The sequence below is a fragment of the Microtus pennsylvanicus genome, chromosome 5 (genome assembly GCF_037038515.1).
Source record: "Microtus pennsylvanicus isolate mMicPen1 chromosome 5, mMicPen1.hap1, whole genome shotgun sequence".
In the NCBI taxonomy this organism is placed as follows: Eukaryota; Metazoa; Chordata; class Mammalia; order Rodentia; family Cricetidae; genus Microtus; species Microtus pennsylvanicus.
In genome coordinates, this window is record NC_134583.1 from 21,548,857 (window position 1) to 21,573,438 (window position 24,582).

A 24,582-nucleotide genomic window follows, 5' to 3' on the forward strand; every position below is an offset into this window, starting at 1 on the left:
TACATTGGAAGCATTATTTAAATGAGACTTATTTTATGCCTGTATAAAACGAAGAATGTTCTCAGAAGAGTGTTGTAAGAAGGAGTGGGCTGAGTCCCACTGCCCAGCTAGCTTAAACCCTGAAATAACCACACAGAAAACTGTATTAATTAAATTACTGCCTGGCCATTAGCTCTAGCCTCCCACTGGCTAACACTCACATCTTGATCTAACCCATTTCTATTAATCTGTGTTCACCACGAGGTCATGGCTTACCGGGAAAGATTTAGCATGTCTGAACTGGCGTCTCCATGGCAGCTCTCTCTGACTCTGCCTTCTTCCTCCCAGAATTCAGTTCTCTTTTCCATGCCTACCTAAGCTCTTCACTATCAAAAGACCAAGGCAGTTTCTTTATTCAACCAATGAAAGCAACACAAATACAGAAGGACCTCCTACACCAAAAGAGAGGATTTAGTAAAATGCAATGTAATAAAGAAAACAAAGAATTTGCCTTATGTCTATTAGGCAAAATGTTTTTCCTGTTATCATTCTATTTCAGAAACAGTTATACAATAAACCAACTCTAAAAGTGATGTCTAGCATCCAAAGTAGTTTATTCCTTAACATCCTGTCCCCAAAGACTAGCATTACCAAAACACAGTTCAACAACACTTGGCCCTTGATGAATGTGATCAAGTAATAAGTCACTTGTTTTTTCAGGCTGAAATGGTTTGAGTCCTAAGTTACAATCACTACAAAGCATTGCTTTTGCCAAGACAACTTTGGTTTTCAATGATAAAATCTGGTCTCTTTAGCATTCTATGACCATTTATATGCCCATGTTCTTAAATGTACTTAGTGGCAAACATTTATGAATGATCAGGTATGATTGCCAAAAACAGGCTTAACCTTGTCACAGAGAAATTCTATTTTGTTAAATAAATCATCTATTTATTTGGGCGGGGAATATGGCATAAAAATCTCGTACCTAAAACTGAAAATTAACTAGACAGTTTTTAAAACTGTAAATTTGCAAGATCAGGAATTTTAGGTGTTGGCTGCACTCCAGTTACTGTGCTTTTAAATAGGTCTATGCTGAAGAATAATCACTGCACTAATAAAGTCTCCTTTACAAACATCCTTGGCTCATAAGAACTTGCTTAAGGCACCTTCACATTTTAAATAAGAAGAAACAATCTGCATGGCTTTGAAAATCACTTTGTATGATTTGTACATTGTGATGTTGTGACACCCTAAAAGATTCATACCGGAAGACAACAGCTGACTGCATACTTAGTACTCATGCCCCACATTCCACTAGGTGCTCAATCCAGTAAAACTTGTAAAGTTTTGTTCATTAGCTATTTATGATGAAGTTGCAGGAAGAAATGACAATGAATTTAAATCATATTACAGCTATGCTTTTGTTAGAAATTCTATTAATTTTTACATTCAGCAATTACAGAATTAATTAATCCTTTTTACTTTTCTATAGACAAAAATATCCACTCCACATACTTCTGTGTTAAAAAAAAAGCCACGCCATAAAATGAGCACTTCAGCTATAAAATACATAATGTAATTGATGTCCCTTTCTCTTATTCAGCAAGGTAGTTGCACAATTTTGTCCTTTACTTTTCACAGAACAGTAACCTGGAACAGTTTCAATGGGATTGTTCGTTGGATGAAGCAGAGTGCTACTATCCTACAAGAAGCTGTCAATCCTTTCTCCACAGCATGGAGCCTGCTCCACTCTTACATTTAGAAAGACAAGCCTACACAAAATTCTTCACATGAATATTTTTAGCAATTTTCCTCACAAATGTCCAAAATTAGAAACCATTAAGACGTTCTTCAGTAGGTAGAAGAACTTGCTGTACACATTCATATACATGAATATTAATGAGTGACAGAGAAGAGTAATCACTAGGACCCTGAATTTAGGTTGCTATGCTACATCCGTGATCATGCCGGAATAATCAAAGCTAAGAATACAAGGAAAAGGGCAATGATTCCAAACGGTTAGGGAGTTTAACCAGTAACCATGTACTTAAAAACTGACTTTTAAACTATCTATCCATGTGTATAAAAGTAAATCTAAATCCCTCCCTTGCTCTCTACCTGCTCAAACATTAACTCCAAGTGGATCAAAGATCTTAATTAAAAATTTGAAACCACTCTTTCGGCGCGTGGCATTACCCAGCCTGGGCGCTGGGTCCCAGTCCTCGGGGCGCCCTGGCGGGCTGCAGTTCCTTTGTTTCTGTGGCCTGCCTGCACCAAGCAGGGTAGGCCCTTTGTTTGCGAGCTGCCCAACCAACACGGAGGCCTGATCTCTGGGCGCCAGGAGAACCAGCGTTGGGGGTAGGCGCTTTGTTTGCGAGCTGCCCAACCAGCACGGAGGCCTGATCTCTCGGCACCAGGAGACCCAGCGTTGGGGTGAGTTCCTGGGACGGGGAGCTCGGGGGTTCCTTGGCCTCCTGTCCTTCTTGGGCTCTCTGCAGGGCCTCTACTCCCTGGGTGCTGCCTCTTTCTTCCTGGCCCACCCAGCTTCCGTCCAGAGCCATCCCCACTTCGGCCCCATCGCCCTCTTTCGGCGCGTGGCATCGCCCAGCCCAGCCTGTCTGGGCGCTGGGTCCGAGTCCTTGGGGCGCCTGGGCGGGCTGCAGTTCCTTTGTTTCTGTGGCCTGCCTGCACCAAGCAGGGTAGGTGCTTTGTTTGCGAGCTGCCCAACCAGCACGGGGGCCTGATCTCTCGGCCCCAGGAGAACCAGCATTGGGGTGAGTTTTCTGGCCCATGGCGCCAGCCTGGGATGGAGAGCTCAGGGGTTCCTTGGCCCCCTGTCCTTCTTGGGCTCTCTGCAGGGCCTCTACTCCCTGGGTGCTGCCTCTTTCTTCCTGGCCCACCCAGCTTCCGTCCAGAGCCATCCCCACTTCGGCCCCATCGCCCTCTTTCGGCACGTGGCATCACCAAGCCCAGCCTGTCTGGGCACTGGGTCCGAGTCCTCGGGGCGCCCAAGCGGGCTGGAGTTCCTTTGTTTCTGTGGCCTGCCTGCACCAAGCAGGGTAGGTGCTTTGTTTGCGAGCTGCCCAACCAGCACGGAGGCCTGATCTCTCCGTGCCAGGAGAGCCAGCGTTGGGCACGGAGATCTGATCTCTCGGCGCCAGGAGAGCCAACATTGGGGAGGCCGCGTTGGGTAGGCAAGGAGACCTGATCCGGTAAAAGAAGATCCATAAGGGAGCATTTGGAAGAAGAGATGGGCAGACACCAAGGCAAGAATTCGCCCAAAAAGCTGAAAAGCAACATGAAGCCACCAGAAACCAGCGACCTCGCAACAGAAGGACATGAACACCTTAATCAAGAAGGAGAAAAGATTGACTTCATGAAAGTGATTGACGCCCTTAAACAGCATGTAAAAAACGCCCTTATAGAAATGGATGAGAAATATAACAGAAAGTTTGAAGAATTGAATAAATCAGTGAATGATACCCTAGAAAACCAAGGGAAAACAGTCAAACAGATAATGGAAACAGTTCAAGACTTGAAAACTGAAATGGAGGCAAAGAAGAGAACACAAACAGAGGGCCGGCTGGATATGGAAAATCTAGGTAAATGAATAGAGACTACAGAAACAAGCATAACCAGCAGAATACAAGAGATAGAAGAAAGAATCTCAGATTCTGAAGATACCATAGAGAAAATAAACACAATGATCAAAGAAAACAGCAAGTCCAACAAACTCTCATCACAAAACATTCAGGAAATATGGGACGCAATCAAAAGACCAAACCTAAGAATAATAGGAGTAGAAGAAGGAGAAGAAGTGCAGCTCAATGGTCCAGAAAATATATTTAATAAAATTATAGAAGAAAACATTCCCAACCTAAAGAAAGATATACCTATGAAGGTGCAAGAAGCATACAGAACACCGAATAGGCTGGATCAAAAAAAAAAAAAAACATCCCCTAGCCATATAATTATCAAAACACAAAGCTTACAGAATAAGGAAAAAATATTAAGAGCGGCAAAGGAAAAAGGCCAAATTACTTACAAAGGTAAACCTATCAGACTTACACCTTACTTTTCCATGGAAACCATGAAAGCCAGAAGGTCCTGGATAGATGTACTGCAGAAACTGAGAGACCATGGATGCAAGCCCAGATTACTATATCCAGCCAAGCTTTCGTTCACTATAAATGGAGAAAATAAAATTTTCCAGGATAAAAACAAATTTAAACAATACACAGCCACAAATCCAGCCTTACAGAAAATAATTGAAGGAAAATCACTAACCAAGGAGTCCAACAATGACTACAATAACTCAGACATCTAGAGACCCTTCATCAACACAAATCAAAGAAGGGAAATACACAAACTCTACGACTAAAAAAAAAATGACCCGAGTTAACAACCACTGGTCATTAATATCACTTAATGTCAATGGACTCAACTCACCTATAAAAAGGCACAGGCTAACAGATTGGATAAGAAAACAGGATCCAACATTCTGCTGTCTACAAGAAACGCACCTCAACCACAAAGACAGGCACCTACTCAGAGTAAAGGGTTGGGAAAAGGCCTATCAAGCAAATGGACCTAAGAAACAAGCAGGTGTGGCCATACTAATCTCTAACAAAGTTGACTTCAAACTTAAATCAATCAGAAGAGATGGAGAGGGGCATTTTATATTCATAACAGGAACAGTTCATCAGGATAAAGTCTCAATCCTGAACATCTATGCCCCTAATATAAAAGCACCCACGTACATAAAAGAAACATTGCTAAAATTCAAGGCAGCCATCAAACCGCACACACTAATAGTAGGAGACTTCAACACTCCTCTCTCACCAATGGACAGGTCAATCAGACAGAAACCTAACAGAGAAATAAGAGAATTAATGGAGGTAATGAAGCAAATGGACTTAACAGACATCTATAGAACATTCCACCCAAATAGGAAAGAATATACCTTCTTCTCTGCAGCTCATGGAACCTTCTCGAAAATCGACCACATAGTCGGTAACAAAGCAAACATCCACAGTTACAAAAAAATATTAGTAACCACCTGTGTCTTATCAGATCACCATGGATTAAAGTTAGAATCAACAACAATGCTACCCCCGGAAAGCCTACAAAGTCATGGAAACTGAACAGCCAACTACTGAACCATACCTGGATTAAGGAAGAAATAAAGAAAGAAATTAAAGTCTTCCTGGAATTCAATGAAAATAAAGAAACAACATACTCAAACTTATGGGACACTATGAAATCAGTCCTAAGAGGAAAGTTCATAGCACTAAGTGCCCACTTAAAGAAAACAGAGAAAGCTCACATTGGAGACTAAACAGCCCACCTGAAAGCTCTAGAAAAAAAAGAAGCAGACTCACCTAGGAGGAGTAGGAGACTGGAAATAATCAAACTGAGGGCTGAAATCAACAAAATAGAAACACAGAGAACAATCCAAAGAATCAATGAAACAAAAAGCTGGTTCCTGGAGAAAATCAACAAGATTGACAAACCACTATCCACACTAATCAAACGGCAGAGAGAGAATTTGCAAATTAATAAGATCAGAAATGAAAAGGGAAACATAACCACAGACACAGAGGAAATTCAGAGAATCATTAGATCTTACTACAAAAGCCTATATGCCACAAAACTGGAAAATGTAAAAGAAATGGATACTTTTTTAGATAAATATCATTTACCAAAGTTAAATCAGGACCAGGTGAACAATCTAAATAGACCTGTTAGTTGCGAAGAATTAGAAGAGGTTATCAAAAACCTCCCTACCAAAAAAAGCCCAGGACCAGATGGTTTCAATGCGGAATTCTACCAGAACTTCCAAGAAGACCTAATACCTATACTCCTTAATGTATTTCACAATATAGAAACAGAAGAGGCACTGCCAAATTCCTTTTATGAAGCTACAGTTACTCTGATACCAAAACCGCACAAAGACTCAACCAAGAAAGAGAATTATAGACAAATCTCACTCATGAACATCGATGCAAAAATCCTCAACAAAATACTGGCAAACCGAATCCAAGAACACATTAGAAAAATTATCCATTATGAACAAGTAGGCTTCATCCCAGGTATGCAAGGCTGGTTCAACATACGAAAATCTATCAATGTAATCCATCATATAAATAAACTGAAAGAAAAAAACCATATGATCATCTCATTAGATGCTGAAAAAGCATTTGACAAAATCCAACATCCCTTTATGATAAAAGTCTTGGAGAGATTAGGGATAAAAGGGTCATACCTAAATATAATAAAAGCTATATACAGCAAGGGGACAGCTAACATCAAATTAAATGGAGAGAAACTCAAAGCCATCCCATTAAAACTCAGGAACACGACAAGGCTGTCCACTCTTGCCATACCTCTTCCATATAGTGCTTGAAGTTCTAGCAATAGCAATAAGACAACATAAGGGGATCAAGTGGATTCGAATTGGAAAGGAAGAAGTGAAACTTTCGTTATTTGCAGATGATATGATAGTGTACATAAGCGACCCCCAAAACTCCACCAAAGAACTTTTACAGCTGATAAACAGCTTTAGTAATGTGGCAGGATACAAGATCAACTCCAAAAAATCAGTCGCCCTCTTATACACAAATGATATGGAAGCAGAGAGGGAAATCAGAGAAGCTTCACCTTTCACGATAGCCACAAACAGCATAAAATATCTTGGGGTAACTCTAACCAAGGAAGTGAAAGATCTATTTGACAAGAACTTTAAGGCATTGAAGAAAGAAACTGAGGAGTATACCAGAAAATGGAAGGACCTCCCTTGCTCTTGGATTGGGAGGATCAACATAGTAAAAATGGCAATTCTACCAAAGGCAATTTATAGATTCAATGCAATACCCATCAAGGTCCCATCAAAATTCTTCACAGATCTTGAGAGGACAATAATCAACTTTATATGGAGAAACAAAAAACCCAGGATAGCCAAAACAATCCTATACAATAAAGGATTGTCTGGAGGCATTACCATCCCTGACTTCAAACTCTATTACAGAGCTACAGTGATGAAAACAGTGTGGTACTGGCATAAAAACAGAGAAGTCGACCAATGGAATCGTATAGAAGACCCGAATTTTAACCCACAAACCTATGAACACCTCATTTTTGATAAAGGAGGCAAAAGTATACAATGGAAGAAAGAAAGCATCTTCAACAAATGGTGCTGGCATAACTGGACGTCAACCTGTAGAAGAATGAAAATAGACCCATATCTATCACCATGCAGAAAACTCAAGTCCAAATGGATTAAAGACCTCACTATCAGTCAGAACACATTTAACCTGATAGAAGAGAAAGTGGGAAGTACCCTACATCAGATGGGCACAGGAGATCGCTTCCTATGTTTAACCCCATCAGCTCAGACATTAAGGGCAACATTGAATAAATGGGACCTACTAAAACTGAGAATCTTCTGTAAAGAAAAAAACACTGTCACCAAGACAAAAAGGCAACCTACTGACTGGGAGAAGATCTTCACCAACCCCACAACAGACAAAGGTCTGATCTCCAAAATATATAGAGAACTCAGGAAACTAGACTTTAAAATGCTAATTAACTCTATTAAAAAATGGGGCACTGATCTGAACAGAGAATTCTCAGCAGAGGAAGTTCAAATGGCCAAAAGACACTTAAGGTCATGCTCAACCTCCTTAGCGATCAGGGAAATGCAAATCAAAACAACTTTGAGATATCTTCTTACACCTGTCAGAATGGCTAAAATAAAAAACTCCAATGGTAGCCTTTGCTGGAGAGGCTGTGGAGGAAGGGGTACCCTCATCCATTGCTGGTGGGAATGCAATCTTGTGCAACCACTTTGGAAATCAGTGTTTCGGTTTCTCAGGAAATTTGGGATCAACCTACCCCTGGACCCAGCAATACCACTCCTGGGAATATACCCAAGAGATGCCCTATCATATGACAAGAGCATTTGTTCAACTATGTTCATAGCAGTATTATTTGTAATAGCCAGAACCTGGAAACAACCTAGATGCCCTTCAATGGAAGAATGGATGAAGAAAGTGTGGAATATCTACACATTAGAATACTATGCTGCGGTAAAAAACAATGACTTCTCGAATTTTGCATGCAAATGGATGGAAATAGAAAACACTATCCTGAGTGAGGTAACCCAGACCCAAAAAGATGAATATGGGATGTACTCACTCATAATTGGTTTCTGGCCATAAATAAGGGACACGGAGCCTACAATTGGTGATCCTAAAGAAGCTAAGTAAGAAGGTGAACCAAAGGAAAAACATATAGTTATCCTCTTGGCTATGGGAAGTAGACAAAGTTGCCGGGCAGAAAACTGAGATCTTGGGGGTGGGGTGGGATGGGGGTAAGGGGAGATTGGGAGAGAAAAGTGAGAAGGGGAGGAAGGGGGGAACTTGGAGAAAAAGGAGGATTGGGATAAAGGAAGGTTGGATAGGGGAGCACGGAAACACAATTCTTAGTTAAGGGAGCCACCTTAGGGTTGGCAAGAGATTTGAACCTAGAGTGGCTCCCAGGTGCCCAAGCCGAGGTCCCCAGTTAATTCCTTGGGCAGCTGGGGATAGGGAACCTGAAATGACCCTATCCTATAGCAATACTGACGAATATCTTGCATATCATCATAGAACCTTCATCTGGTGATGGATGGAGATAGAGACAGAGACCCACACTGGAGCACTGGACTGAGCTCCCAAGGTCCCAATGAGGAGCAGAAGGAAGGAGAACAAGAGCAAAGAAGTCGGGACCACGAGGGGTGCACCCACCCACTGAGACAGTGGAGCTGATCTACTGGGAGCTCACCAAGGCCAGCTGGACTGGGACTGAAAAAGCATGGGATAAAACTGGACTCTCTGAACATGGCGAACAATGAGAGCTGATGAGACGCCAAGGACAATGGCAAGGGGTTTTGATCCTACGTAATGTGCTGGCTTTGTGGGAGCCTATCCAGTTTGGATGTTCACCTTCCTAGATATGGACGGAGTGGGGAGGACCTAGGACTTACCACAGGGCAGGGAACCCTGACTGCTCTTTGGACTGGAGAGGGAGGGGGAAAGGAGTGGGGGGAGGGGAGAAGGGTGGGAGGAGGGGGAGAAGGGTGGGAGGAGGGGGAGGGAAATGGGAGGCTGGGAGGAGGTGGAAACTTGTTTTTTTTTTCTCATTTTCTCAATAAAAAAAAGATTTTAAAAAAATTGAAACCTGAAAAAATACATGTAAGCAATATACTCATACACATAAAGTAAATAGAAATAAATCTTGGAAATAAAGAGGAACAAAACACGCACGTGCACAGGCATGTGCATTCCACATTACCTGGTTAGGACTATCACTGAATATCTGATAATTTGACATAGAATTTCGGTTCTACAAACATGAAGTTGCCTGGAAATTGGCATCACCACAGATGACTATAAAAATTATATATTTACTAAAGAATAGAACCCAAAAACAGATGATGGAGATACTAAGAACTTTAAAGAAATCCAGGAGAAAGGAGACCAAAGATGGAGTACTACCTGCCCACCCCCTCCGAAAAGCTACACTATCACTTGAGATGCTAGCTTGAGGTGACTGGAGCAAACAAAATCAAGGAAAGAAACCTAAATACTGAGAAACGAGCTTCTGGAGCTGTAGTCTGACCAGAGTTCAGCTACTGCCACCATTTAGAGGACAGTTAGGCTTGAATCTCACCATCTTTAATGCATAGCAGTTACTGTAACATCAGACCACAAGTCCAGTGGCTTACAAGAAAGAGAAATTTATCTCTCACTGCTCTGGAGGTTGGGAAGTTCAGGATCAAGGGACTGACAGACTCAGTATCTCGTGAAGCCTTGCTTTCTGGTCAATAGACAGCTGTTTTCTTGCTATGGCTTACAGAGAAAGTCTCATATTTTGGTGATGCTATTAATTGAGTTGAATATAATATATTACTGCTGGAAGGGTTAAAAATTATGTAATTACTTTGGACAAGTAACAGTTTTCCAAGTCTGTTTCCACCCTGAGAACTAGAGAGCAAAGGACCTGAAACATGTAAACTTCACTCTTGATTCTTTTCTCATCTGCCATTAGGAAATCCTGTTAATTCTATTATCCAAAATATACGGTGATTCTAAGCATTTCCCATCCTTGCTAGAGTGACAGCTCCACGTTATGCCACCGCTACCCCTCCTCTCTTCTCCCCGCTGCAGCACTGTGATGGTCTCTGGGGTTGACAGTCTCACCAGACATCATCTTCCTGGAAAGGAAAAGGGGTCCCATCCCACCCCCTCAAAAATTCCAGGTGGCCTGAAAGCAGAGACATGCCCTCTAGTCTCAGCTACTAAAGTGGAAGGATCACTTCGTCCCAGCAGTTCAGACTAACCTGAGATCCAGTCTCAAAAAGAAACAGAGATGGAAAGGTGTGGGCATGGGGTAGGGGATGAGGAAAAAGAATGGAAGACATCTGATAAACGGGCAAGAGCAATAACTGACCTCTGGCTTGCCCTGTTCTCCTCTAATCTTAGCCGTTTTGTGGGTAAACCATGTTCCTGTAAAACACTGTATTACAAGCATTCCAGACAAAATTGCTCACAGGGTAAAAATTGAATATAAACACCCTATATATACCATCTCCTTAGACATTAGTTGGTGATGAGGGACAATGCTGGTGGGCATTTTTAGCATGCCATGACTCTAAAATGTTTTTTAATAAGGATGTGTATGCAGAAACTCTAACTATGAAGTAAAATGTGAAATAATTGCAGTAGAGTCGGAAGAGTGCAAAGTTCTGTGAGCGTTACAAGAAAGGGCTGAGGTTGTGACTTAGAGGTGAGTGATTCCTAGCACATACAAGGCCCTGGGTCAGTTTTAACTCTGAAAAAAAATAACTAAAAAGAAAATAAATTACTAAAGAAACTTCCAGAGATAACTCCATCAAAACTAAATAGCAATTGGAATGTTTTACTTTTTAAAGGAAGCTTTCCTTGTGGAGTAGCTCAGTGACAGAGTACTTGCCTGGCATGTCCAAGGCCCTGGATTTGACCTTTGGCGGCTTTTACGTGTATGCCTGCACACACACGAGAGAGAGAGAGAGAGAGAGAGAGAGAGAGAGAGAGAGAGAGAGAGAGAGAGAGAGAGAGAGAGAGAGAGAGAAGCTTTATTTTTCTTTATCAGTCTAGCACAAGCAAAATGAATTGTGATATGACAGGGACTTAAAAGATCTTTAGTAGCGGCATAAATTGTAACTGAGGGAAGTTGCATAACTATTACAACTTTATTATCCACATCCCAAAGGTGTGTGTATGTATATGTGTGTGTGTGTGTGTGTGTGTGTGAGAGAGAGAGAGAGAGAGAGAGAGAGAGAGAGAGAGAGAGAGAGAGAGTTACGCTCTCTGTTCATTATCAATGGCCCCTAAGAATACCATACAGTGGGAAAGGCAAGAGTGTTTTCCTTCTATTTGTACATTTTCACTAATAGGTGTTCAAACATGATTATACACAAAACATTGAGAGCCCTAGTTTCTCTTTTACAGGTGACATCAGACAGGACTTTCCTATGGAAATAGAATTGTCCAGACACAGAAAAGAGAAGCCATCAGACACGTGGATCTTTCCGGAATATACTGATATCTTTTCATACTGAACTACAACCTATGAGCTGATCTAGAAAGCAGTGCCTCACAGACCTGCATTAGTCTTCCTGGTGTGAAGGGACTGGCAACCGATGGAATGCACATGACAGCAAATCATACTTAGTGAACAGAGAAAAACTGGCCTGTTCTCTGAACGCCCTGAGGAAAGCTTTCCTTGCTTTTTTACCTCCCCATGGACCTCCTGAGCTCCGCATTCTCACCCAGTTACCCTCAGTGGTCTAGAATGAACTGGTTTGCTTTGGCTGCCCTTGCCCTGCCCGAAAATGGAGATTAGAAGAAACAGCCTTGACATCTATATTCCTAGAAGTTTGACCTAACTGACACGGTGTAGAGTCACAGGAGCCTGAAGTTAAAGACCTAATACCCTGAGCTCTGCAAGCTGTAGGCGTGTAGAAGACTACATAAAAGGAAAGGCAAAGTTCCAGAAAGTTCTCTGAAAAGTCACATGTGAGCAAATCCAAATACTATTACTTTAAATATTTTTCAACTGGTACTTCAAAAATTCCCACGGATATTTATTTGTATGAGGTACGATTGTGTCATTGTCCCCAAAACATTGATAGATATTTAATTAGTAATTCTCTTCTCCTTAAATTAACCCGTTTCGTTTTCAAAAGCCATGAAAACTGTGCATGAAAAAGATAAGGCACTAATGGGAAAAACAAAATAAATGGGAAGTGAATAATTTTATTCCCATTTCTCTGCTTCCACGTTTCCAGGCAGATAGTTACGCACTTCTGAGTTTTCCTGTCACTACTATTTGTTGTCCTGAGAAAAATAAATAGAACGAAGGCATAAACACTATTAACACCTTTGGTTCTCACAAAAGTCCCATAATCACGATCGGTAGGTTCTGTTGTTTCTAATTTTCCAGGTAAGGTACAATTAGATAAACTGAGGCACTGAACAGCACCCACACTGCGCACCAGAATTTTCTTAAAACATTTCTCTCTGAACTAGATAAAATTCAAGAAGTATCTCTCCTTAAAATGCGGGGAATTCTGGGTCATGAAATATGCATGGGCCCAGGCAAAGGCCATCGCAGAATGCTTAACCAAACCTGAGAAGCCCGAGACTGCGCTGCGCAGCAAGTAAGGTTGGACAGAACAGCTGTAACCTGGACGTGAGTACGTGCAGAGGTGCGTGCAGAGCCTTTGTTAGGACACCCAGAGGCTCCCGGAGCAAGGTCTACCTGCACCCGCCATGCCGAAGGGACTCGGGTGCCCACGAGGTCGTGCGGCCGCGACCCCGCGCATGCGTGGCCATGACAGCGTTGCAGTTTACCTGGTGCGCTGGGTGAGGAGGCGCATGGCCAGGAGCAGCAGGGTGATGGTGAAGAGCAGGCCCGGGAGGGCGAATGGCTCCATCGAGCCTGCGTCTGGGGTCGCGGCTCCTTCCATCCAGACGCGTTGGCGGCTCTGCAGGGGGCGATGGCTTCTGCACGGTGCCCTGTCTTTCTCACCCGAGGCTCTGGCCTGCCCGCGGCGCCGAGCAGAATGTCACCGCGGTCCCTGAAGCTGAACTACAAAGTTAGTGGAGTCCCCTCCCCCCGCCTCCCCCTGACCCAAGCGCACCGCCTCTCACCGCCTCCCGCTCCAGAGGCAGGAACCCTGCCAAGGAAGAGGGAAAGGATTAGGATTTCCCCAGACGGAGCCACGAAGTCCTGGAGGAGGGGGGTTTTGTTTCTGAGTCAGCAGTGAGCCCACAGGAGGGACCCTGCCTTTTATTTCTCTTCACTCACCATCTTAGGGACTTGGCCCTGTGGCTTGGATCTTCCTAAACTGCCAGTGCACACTGCAGGTTGGGCTCCCCACCTCCTTCATCACCAACATCCTATCCTGCTTAGGCTCACACCATAGACTGGGATAAGGAGGCCAGGCCATCTTCTGGAAGGATTGCTGAGGTGCACAACTCAGCAAGAGGCCACAGGTAAAAGTAAGCAACACCACATTATACAAGGCAGAGAAAGAAGGCACTTGGAAAGTGTCTTCTAATAGGGTTAATAGGGGAGATATATCTATTTAGTAGATACTGGCTTTTGGCTGTCAAACCCTGCCTCAATACATAAAGTAAGACTGGCTGAGGAAGAGACCTGATGTTTTATCATATTGTATGCATGCATGCTTCTACCTCTGCTTAAAATATTTTTGTATATTAATACAATTTTAGGATATATTTATCATATTACAATGTAGATTTCTACCTCTGATAAAGATACTTATACATTGTTTACATTTTGAGGTCATTGTCCTCATTTGTACAGTTGTATAATATTGTATAATATTCTAATATGAAGTCTTAGTCTTTAAGTTATATAGGTATTAAGAATTATAGGTCAATAGTCATCTATGTTTGTCATACTTATAGTTAGACTAATCAGGTTCTTTAGATATATAGAGATTGTATTCTGCATAAATAGGTAATCTTCAACCACTTCAAAGAGCCATACAATATGGCATTTAAATAACTTCTATTGAAGTGAGACACAATTGCTCCTGGCAGCACTGATCTATTCCAGAGAGAATGTTGAGCACCAAAGACACTCCACTAGGAGTTTGTTTTCTTCTTGGCACAATTGGCCTTTGGGCAAGGAGCTGCCCATTCCTCAACCACTGACAAGGTACATGGTATCCGGAAATTGATAAGCAGGACACAAGGAAAAAGACTGTCAAATCTTGCCAAGACAGGGTAAGACAGTTTTGAAAATTTTCCTGCCTCTGAAAATGGTCTGTCAGTTATTTTAGGCTTTAGCCAAAGTTGATTGCTTCAATGTTGGAAATGAGACTTTGGGTGATTGCCAAGGTAGCCTGTTGTCTCTGTCATTTGTTGTACATTTTTGGAAGTTGCTTGATTGCACTTCCTGCTTACTCAAGTAATATTATTTCCCTTCTTGGATCTTCCAAGGGGTTGAAGACTAGAGAGTTGTAGTTACTTTCCTCTCATGACTTGGCCAAGTTATTTATTATACAAGACTTAAACTCATTAGAATGGGATAATTATTGAAACATTTATCACGTGTTTCTTGCTTGATATATTTGTTCTTATTGCATATAATTTTGTATTAGACTTAGAACTCTCTTATTTAAACAAAAGGGGGAGCTGCTGTAGGAATTCCTACTTCCAGTAGTCATTAAGTTACTGGCGCACTGGGATGTGCCTCTTATACTATTTATGCCAATGTAATGTGCACTTCAGGCCTCTTTTCCGGGTGTGAGATTCAGTTTGCTGTTCTCCATTTCAGGAGAGGATATTGATTTGTGAGTCTGCGCCTAACTAAATAACCCTCCACTATTCTCACTTCTGAGCCAGTGTGCGATTTCTTTTAAGCGTCCACCTTCACTGATGTTAACTCCAGGATGAGCGCCCACACCAAACACCAAACACAAATATAGACCCCATCCTCCCCCCACACACACACCTTTTTCCTGAGTAATGACCATACAGCAGATATTTCACGTTTACTCCCAAAACTTGTGTTTGAGTTTTAATAGTATTTAATAGAAAATATCAGGATATCAAGTTGTCCTGTGGACTCAGTTGATGAGTATTACCCTTCTAACTAAATCCTATTCTATATACTCGTAATCGTCTCTTCTGGGCAAGACACAGATAATGTCCTCACTCTGTCTCTGAACAATTGCTATTAACAACTTCAAAATTATTTCCATGCCTCTCACCTTTTTACACAGACCTGCTTTTACCCTGTCCCAAACTCTGAAAGAAAGTGATAAATACTCCATGTGCAATGAAAAGTGTTATCCCAAAGATTTGAGGAGAAAGATCACCAACCCCAACAAAATTAGTTAAATCAAGCTTTTTTATTCCTGTACAGGAGCTGCCTCCCCCTATGTTGGGTTTGAGAGGCAACATTGGACATAAGAAAGACAAGATTTTTATAGCTCAGGGTAGTAGGGTTTCCAAATGGGGGGGGGGTGCAAAATAGACAGAGTTATAGAAGCAGAATATTGCAAGGTGGCCATAATAATAAAGTTAGAACAAGATAGTCATAACCTTTTGAAACAATGGTAGGGTTTTAAGATAGTCATTACAGTTTTTTGGAACAAAGACATGATTGCAAGGTGCTCATAAGGTAGTCATAATAAAGAACAGGTGTTCATATAACCTTTTGAAACAAAGGCATGGTTGCTGTTTCCAGGCAGTACAGAGAACCATTTGTAGTTAAGGTTACAGGTGGGGCATAACTCAATCCTTGAGAAACAGAGATTAAATCATAGACAAGAATGAACCGAATTTGTCTTTACAACAAGATGGTTTTCAAGCGTAAGATGGAGGCAGGCAGTTCATCAGAAGTCCTCCTCAATTTGTCTCTTTGACACAAGTCACCTTGCTATGACTGTTCCCATGAAATTCATTCCTGGTCCATTTTGTCCTCACATTCCACCCACCCACTCCTATAATTAAGAGTTCCTTCTACCTGAAAACAAAATGTGCTCTCTCCTCTAAATGTTCACATTACCTCTCCCATCAAGGTTCAGCTTCAGTTTTACTGTTTAAGGGGTTGTTGGTGTTGTTTGATTGTTTATTTCTATTTCATTTTTTGAGACTATGTCTTATCATCAACACAAGTTTGCTTGGAACTCCGTGTGTAGAGCAGGCTAGGCCCAAACTAGTGGTAATACTCCTGTCTCTGCTTTCTAAGTGCTAGGATTACAGATGGTTGCCTTGTTTAAATCCCTCTCTCCCTCATAAAGTCATTCAAAAGTCTACTTTTGTTGTTAATCATTTCTTACAGTACACTGTTGCCACTTTCATCCCATCGAATTAATTTGCCATTCCATCTGCTATTTCTGTGTCTGTTTCTCTTTCTATAATAGGTGGATAATATACCAGAATCAAAAGAATCATTTTACCACAACTAAACACATCAAGGACCAAAATAGATACCAAATAATGCTTTCAATATTATTTGTTGTCTAGTCACAATTTACATTTCAAATGGAGAATGGACGGTTTTCATTTGTTAAATCTGAAAAACCTCATTTAATTCCAAGGTACAAAGAGCTATGAGAACTCTGTGATTATGGCCACCTGCCGGTTCCCTTCGGAAGCCAGCCACAATGATTTCAACATTGGTTTTCAGCGTTATCTTGTGTACTTTGGATACTCTGATTAGACCATAATCAACAGCCAAATCTAAAGGAGTCATCATGGCTTGGCTTTAAGATCTGAGGTCTCCAAAAATGGAAATATCTTCAGAGTTAGGTGACAAACATATATTACCAGATCATTTTCACACCAACGAGTGGGTGGGGACAAGGAGAAACAATAACTGAAGTAAAAACAGAGAGAGTCAATGGGAAGAGCAATACATTTGAGTCTCAGAAGAGCCATGGAAATCAGGGTGCTGTTCAGGTCTCCCTTATCTATCACATCACTATAATGGTACCATAGTTTAGATATGGTTCATCATGAAGGGCCCATGTGCTAGAGACTTAGTCTTTAGTGTGACAGTAAGATCATTGAGAAATGGGACATTGTGAGCTTGTGGCAAATGTAAACAAAATGTACTGCCTTTTCCATTAGAGAAAATGCTATTTAAAAATTGCACATGGACTCAGCATGTTTGTGTTTATGTTTTCTGTGTATGTTCGTGTGTGTGCACAATGACTACGGTTGCATATATTTATACATATACATATATATATATATATATATATATATATATATATATATATATACACACACAAAACAGTATTGTCTCTATAAACAATTGCTTCTATGTAGGATATATATGTATACACACACATACAAAACAACCAAAGAAAAAGGCTTTCAATTTGAGTTAGTGTGATGGACATGGGAGGGGTTGGAGGGAGGGGACACAGGGAGGTAAGAGAAAGGAGAAAGTGACATAATTTTATTTTGATTTAAAATGTAAAAACACTAAAACAAAAACAGCAGAAATTCTTCCAGAGTCAGCTCTTTTGAAGTAAAGGATGCATTTAAGGCATACTTCCTGGTAAACATTGCATTATGCTCTATGCTCATCATCTTAGGTTGCTGTAGCCACTCAGGTAAGACTGTGAGGCCAAGCTCTGATGCTCAAAATGAGGCACAGGTGCCTCTGGTTAGAAATAAAAACCCAGTAGGACCTACTCTGATCCCCAACTGGATATGCTAGCCTTACTGATTTGGTGTTTTAATCCCTTAATTGGTAGGAGAAAACGAATCTCATCAAGACCCCTAGACAGTAATGATCCCATCTGTAGTTGGGCTCCTACTAGACAGAGTTCAGTCAATGGGAGTAATCTAGTTTGAACCTCCAACCTTTAAAACTGAACTAAATATTTTTTTTCTTAACAATGGATCTATCCTCAAGTTATTTTGTTACACTAACAAAAATAGGCAAATATAGGTAGCCAATTCTTTCTCTCTTTGCTAGTGGTTGAATCTGGGGGAGATGCCTTAATAAGGATCCACTTTCTAACCCTTTCTCCCTCTTTCAAATGGAATGTTAAGACTGGAATTTTGACCCTCTTTTCCTTAGAACTTCTCTTTTGATTCTCAGGGACCTATTTGATAAATAAATAATGGCTATTCCCTCCTACTTTTCAATTTGGTATATCTAATTTTCCTGTTCAGACTCAGAGATTCTGTTACATTTGACTCAGATGTAGGTAATTTTGTAAGTGTAAGCCAGGTCCATGGACTACATTTGGTTTTCTGGATCTGTGAAATATTAATACAGTGTCTTTCTTCTTTCAAAGAAGATGAGATGAAGTGAACAGAAATTAATAGTAAATAAAGGTAAGAAAAGAAATTAGTTACCATGTGATTGTGAAGTAACAATGGGGGAATTCAACAGCATGCACCCATATGATTTCAATGTCTTGAGTTTTCCCCCACGCAAATGATATGGTAGGGATCTGGCACATGACAGATTCCGGGACAATGTGGAAACTCCCTGGACTCTATGAGGGTGACCCTAGAAGAGACTCCTAGTAATGGAGGACCCAGAGCCTGAATTGGCCATCTTCTGTAACCAAGCAAGTCTTCCAGTGGATGGACTGGGACACCGGGACACGAACCCAGACACAAAACCTTTGACTTACAATTTGTGCTCTATGCAAGATGCGCTGAGCTGCTAGTGGCGCAGAACTTGTGGAACTGGCCAGCCAAATGACTAGTCCAACTTAAGACCCATACCACAAGAGGGAGCCCATGCCTGACCCTGTGTGGAGGGCCAGAAACCAGATGCAGTACAGCCCAGAGACCCAAACATTTCTGTGGGGGGGGGGTGTGGAAGTCAATTAAATGAGTGATAATGATACTCTGCTATTCTTACAGGCCAGAGCTTAGCATAATCACCATCAGAGAAGCTTCATCTGGCAACTCATGGGAACAGATGCAGAGACCCACAGTCAAACGTTAGGCTGAGCTCAAGGAACCCCACAGAAAAGGGGGGTACAATTATAAGAGTTAGAGGGGTCAAGACACCAGGAAAACACAACCCAAAAAATCAACTTCTCAGGACTCATAGGGGCTTACAGAAACTGAAGCTACAATCAGGGAGACTGTATGGGTCTGAGCTAGTTCCTCTGTACATATAGTTTGGTGTTCTTGTAAAACTAACAGTCGAGGTGGAACTGTCTCTGACTCTTTGCCTTTTCTGGAGACCCTTTTCTACCTACTGGGTTGCTTCTCTCAGCTTTGATATGGGGATTGTGCCTAGTCTTATTGTAACTTGTTATGCAATGTTATGTTGATAACCCGGAGAGGCCTGCTCTTTTCTGAAGGGAAACAGGAGGAATGGATCTGAGGTGGCAGGGCTGGGAGAGCTGGAGGGAAGGAAAACTGCAGTAGGGATTTACAATATGAGAGAAGAATTAAGGACAAAAAGACTCGAAAGATAAAGAGAGGGGGGAGGGAGGGAGGGAGGGAGGGAGGTAAAAAAGAAAGAGAAAGGAAGGAAGGAAGGAAGGAAGGAAGGAAGGAAGGAAGGAAGGAAGGAAGGAAAGAAAGGAAAAGAAAAGAAACATTTAAAGGCCTCACAGTGGGCTTGGGAAAAATCAAAGATGAATTCCACCCATTCTTTTACTAATATAACAAAGCATCTAAAATCAGGGTTGATTAGTACTAGCCTGAAAAGTCTTAACAACTTTTGATATAAAATTCTATCAAATCACACTTCTCTGTGATTACAAAGTATGACTTTCTGTGATCTTTTTTCCTCTTCCTTTTTCTTCTTCCTGCAGTAACTTCTGTTTTCTGTTTCCTGTTAGAACAAAGACTGGGCAAACTTCTGAAGCTGGGGAAGGAGACAAAGAAGAATGGGTTGCCGGCTTCACACACACAGTTCCAGCTCCTTCTCAAAGCTTGGGTTAGCATCCTCTTACTACAGGCTCTATGGCTGCAATGTTTAATGAGTTGAGAGAAGATATGTTTTAAAGTTTGGACTTTTTCGGATTTTGTAATATTTGTATTGTGTAGGAAGCTATCTTGAGGGATTACTTTAATAGGGTTCATGTGTGTATCCATATATCCTAAAGGTAACTTCACAAGACATCACAGTGTTTTTGGTACACCTACATTTATTTCTTACTTTCTGAATTTTGTTATTATTACTTCAATTTGAGACAGATGTCAACACTTGGTCCTCCAGTGCACTACATTTTTAGTTGTGACTTCTCACATGAGGGCAAATGTAGAATTTTCCATTGTGGCATCCATTAGTGTTTAAATATTTCAATTCTCATTTTTTCATATTGGGAATATCCAACATAAATTCTCCTCTATATAAAGAAACTCAAGACTCTAAGAGTTTCCAGACACCAAGGCCTATTCAGCTTGTGTTTCTGAATGTGAAGTTACTTGTCTAAGACTATCCCATCCTGTCTTCACAACTGTCACACACGCTTAACTCAATTAGTTTCGTCATTCCTGCCTCTGTTTGTCTGGGTCCAGTTTTTAACCCGTGTTGTTTATAACTGGGACAGCCCATGGGGATCCTGACTTCTGCTTTCTAAGCTGCCCTTCATTGGCCTTTAGGAAGCGGTGAGGCTAGTTTCACCTTTTTCTTCTGAAAACAAAAAAAAAAATTGTGAAATTGCCCTTCCTAACAGGTACATGAACATTAGCCTGCCACAGGTAACTTGTAGCAGTGGAAATGACAGAACTTCTCCTGCTTTCAGAATCAGGCACTTCTGGATGCACTGGACAAGGGTAGAAATGAGTTCTCCAGATGTGGTCAGCCTCGCTGAGGTATTAGCATTTTGATTAATTACTTTTGCCCCATGAAAGGTAAATTCTGTTGTTTTCTTCTTTCTCGAAGGTTCTAATCTCCACTGAGTTAGCCATAGCCATAGAAAATACAGCTGCTAAGCCTGAATGTTATTACATAGCAAATGGTGGAACACTGTAAATGCATAAACCAAAACTGACTGAAAGTATCTTAAACCACAGTACCACTGTTTCTCTTGTCATTTAAACCTTAGACAATATTATTTATTTCCTTCTATTTTATTCTCTTTTCTCCTATAAAGCAATACTTTATAAACTGAAAGTCCAGTTTAGGCAGAGCACATAGAGACAGTATAGACAGTAATCTTCATCAAATATAATGTTGGTTGTCTGTGGTGGTGTTCACCAGGCCTTCGGAGGCAGAGACTGGAGCGTTTTTGAGTTCAAGACAAGCCTAATATGCAAACTGAATTCTTGTCTCTACATGAATTAATGATATGACAAGTAAAAGACTGATGGACAAGCGAAGTTGTAGAATGGAGCGGCGGGCTGCGTTCCTGCCACCTGGCTCCCATCCGCCTGGCTAGCTTATGCCTCGAAATAACAACACACAAATTGTATTCTTTTAAACACTGCTTGGCCCATTAGTTTCAGCCTCTTATTGGCTAATTCTCACATCTTGCTTTAACCCATATTTAGTAATCTGTGTAGAACCATGAGGTGGTGGCTTACTGGGAAGGATCTTAACCTGCATCCATCTCGGAAAGGAGAGCTATGGCAACTGCCTCACTTCCCTTCTTCCCAGCATTCTATTCAGTCTACTCCACCTATCTAAATTCTGCCCTATCAGGCCAAGCAGTTTTCTTTATTAATTAACTAATGAAAGCAACAGATAGAGGACACTCCCACATCACAAAGTGACCCAACAATAGAGAATAGTTCCATTTCAACCTCTTTTTTGACTAGAAGGAACAATTTTAGTAAGACCTGAATATATTATTTTGAAACAGCTTTTAAAATGGTAGAACAGATGGCTCTGATTATCTCCCAAGGAAGGGAAGGCTTGGAGAGCTTTTGTTTCTTGTTTAACAGTTTGGCATTGACTGTACACAGTTGAGGTTTGAATACTCTGGTTTATAAATTCACAATCACAGGCTAACAGTTCATTCTCATGGTTGACCCAACTTCCACGCCAAGTCCTGGAATTGATGCTCTCTGTCCCTGGCTTACACTATATTTCCCAGCAGTTCATGTCCCAGTGAGTCTCTGAACCTGGATTTCTGAGAAGTGACATTATGAGGCTCCTACATATTTCTCTCAATGAGAACCGCTCCTTTTAATCCTGCTCCCTGTCCACCTCTGTTCACTACAGGAACATTTTAGAGATTGCAAATATTTTCTGTGGATTGGGCTGAGCTGATTCTCTGAAAAGTGTCAACTTAGCCAATGTACAGAGACTCTCTCAAGAGAAGAAATTTATCAGAGGATATCAAAGCATTGCAAGATGAGTCCACATGTCATAGTGTGCTATGCTGAGGGTTAAATAAACTACTGCAAACAATAATCTTTGGCTACAACAATTAATAACAAAGGTGATGCCATGAGGCATCACATTTATATAGCCATGCTTTCAGAAGTGTGTGTGTGTGTGTGTGTGTGTGTGTGTGTGTTTGTCTGTGTGTGTCTGTGTTTCTGAGAGTTAGAGGTTTTTGTGAGATGTTTCTGTTACAAAGCAACATGCACCAAGGAACTTTGTGAAGCTCATATAACTACTGGGGTGTATGTTAGAATTCTACCTGCTTGCAGAATTCTCTAAATTTATACTTTAGTTAGGATGTCTATTACTGTGATAAAACATGACCAAAACCAACTTGGGGGTATAATTTCTCTTAAATTTTCAGTTAACAGCCCATCCCTGAGGGAAGTCAGGAAAGAACTCAAGTTAGGGTAGGAACCTAGAGACAGGCCATAGAAGGGTGCTGCTTACTGGCTTGTTCCATATGACTTGCCCAGCCTGCTTTCTTATGGCACACAGGACCAGCAGCAGCTCAGGGATGGCACTGCCCACAGGGATCTGGGTCCTCCAATAGCTAAACTGGGCTGTAAAGGGGCAAACGGGAGAGCAAAGGGATACCTATGTATTTGAGGCTAAGGAAAAGGTAGAGGTTTGGGGAAGCCGTGGGTCAGAGGACCAACTGATAAACTAGACATGATAGAAAACTCGTGTGATGGTTCATTTACGTCAATTTGATACGAGCTCGAGCGATTTGGAAAGAAGAAAATTCATTTGAGATTGTACCCAGCAAATTGTCCTGTGGCCAGCCAATGCTGTGGTATATTTTCTTGATGGGTACTTGGGAGGTCCCAGATAACTGTGGGTGGTGCCACCCCAGGGCTGGTGTTCCTGGCTTATGCTATAAGGAAGCAGGCTAAGAAAGCCATAAGGAGCAAGCTAGTGAGCAACACTCATCTGTGGCCTCAGCATCAGCTCCTGCCTCCAGGTTCCTGCCTTGCGTTCTGGATGATGGATCACAAACTACATAAAATCTTTTCTCCCAAGAAGACTTTTGTCATTGTGTTTTATAAAAGCAATAGAAACCTTAACTAAGACACTGGGCAAGTCAGGACACAGAGGGGAGCTTATGTAATTAGAGCCAGACAATCTTCCAGTTCCACCACTGATTTCATTACGTGGTTTCAGGAACTTGCATCCATCGAGCTCTAAATAGAGTTGAAACACCAATCTTTAGGGAGTATTTGCATATCTCCATTCCATTTCGCCCAAAAACCTTTGTCCTAACATAGTTTTGTACTAGGAAGGTTTTATTGATAACATTTTATATCTTTCTGTAATGAAGTTTTGTATATAAATTGAAATTAATTTTTATATTCTCTGTTACCATATGACCTATTATCATCTTATCTGGTTAAAGGTATCTTTATAATTACAATCAATACATAATGTATCAAAGAAATGTAAATATATTATAGAAATTTATAAGCAAATCTCTAGTTAAGATCAGTTAGCAATGAAGATTTTAATATTCATACATATGCATGTGTGCTTATATGTGTCACCCTTCTCTGACATGAGGAAATGGATTCCTCATCAGGGCATTTGCATTGGATCAATTATATCTATGTGGCCAACTTCCCATCTCCAGTAACTGCACAGACACTCCAGTAACTCCAGTAATTCTCACAACCTGCTTCCCAGTGGACTCTCACACAACACAGGGCAAATATACAGATGCTGTCTCGCACTTTTTACGTATGTAGGCTTCTGCTCTTGCTGCTGGGGCTGTTGGGGTAGTTTGCTCTCTCTTGTCTACAAACTCCTTGACCCAATTATGCAAAAAAGAAAATGAGAGTGGATAGACAGAGGTAAAATATGTTTAAATGCCATTTACTAATGCAAATCAGTAAGTCACACTGATAAGATAGAAAAACATACGTTAGAAAATTAGGCCATTTTCAAAACTTTCCGTTTTCATTTTTTGTTTCTTAAATCCAATGTTTCATCTTTTCTATATTAATGAAATCATCTGTCTTACTTAAATTAAGACCTACTTTACTTATCTTTAATTGTTTGACAAATTCTATACTTGTATAAATTGATTGTACCAACTTCAAATTCCCTCTTCCTTTTTCCTCAGGCATCTTCCCAACTTATTCTCCTCCCACTGTGATTTCCTCTAATTCTTTTACATCCACTAAATCCAGTTGGAATTCAATTGGTGCTTCCTGC

General features: G+C 41.2%; 1 protein-coding gene across 1 annotated transcript in view; it reads right to left on the reverse strand.

Annotated features, from left to right (window-relative positions):
- The window catches only part of Cyp7b1 (cytochrome P450 family 7 subfamily B member 1), a 173,636-nt gene extending 160,248 nt beyond the window's left edge, over positions 1–13,388 (reverse strand). Inside the window, exon 1 of the mRNA XM_075971329.1 lies at positions 12,918–13,388. Coding sequence (XP_075827444.1) covers positions 12,918–13,033 — 116 coding nt within the window. The 5' untranslated portion in view covers positions 13,034–13,388. The remainder of the gene's footprint in view (positions 1–12,917) is intronic.
- Between the last annotated feature and the right edge of the window lie 11,194 nt (positions 13,389–24,582).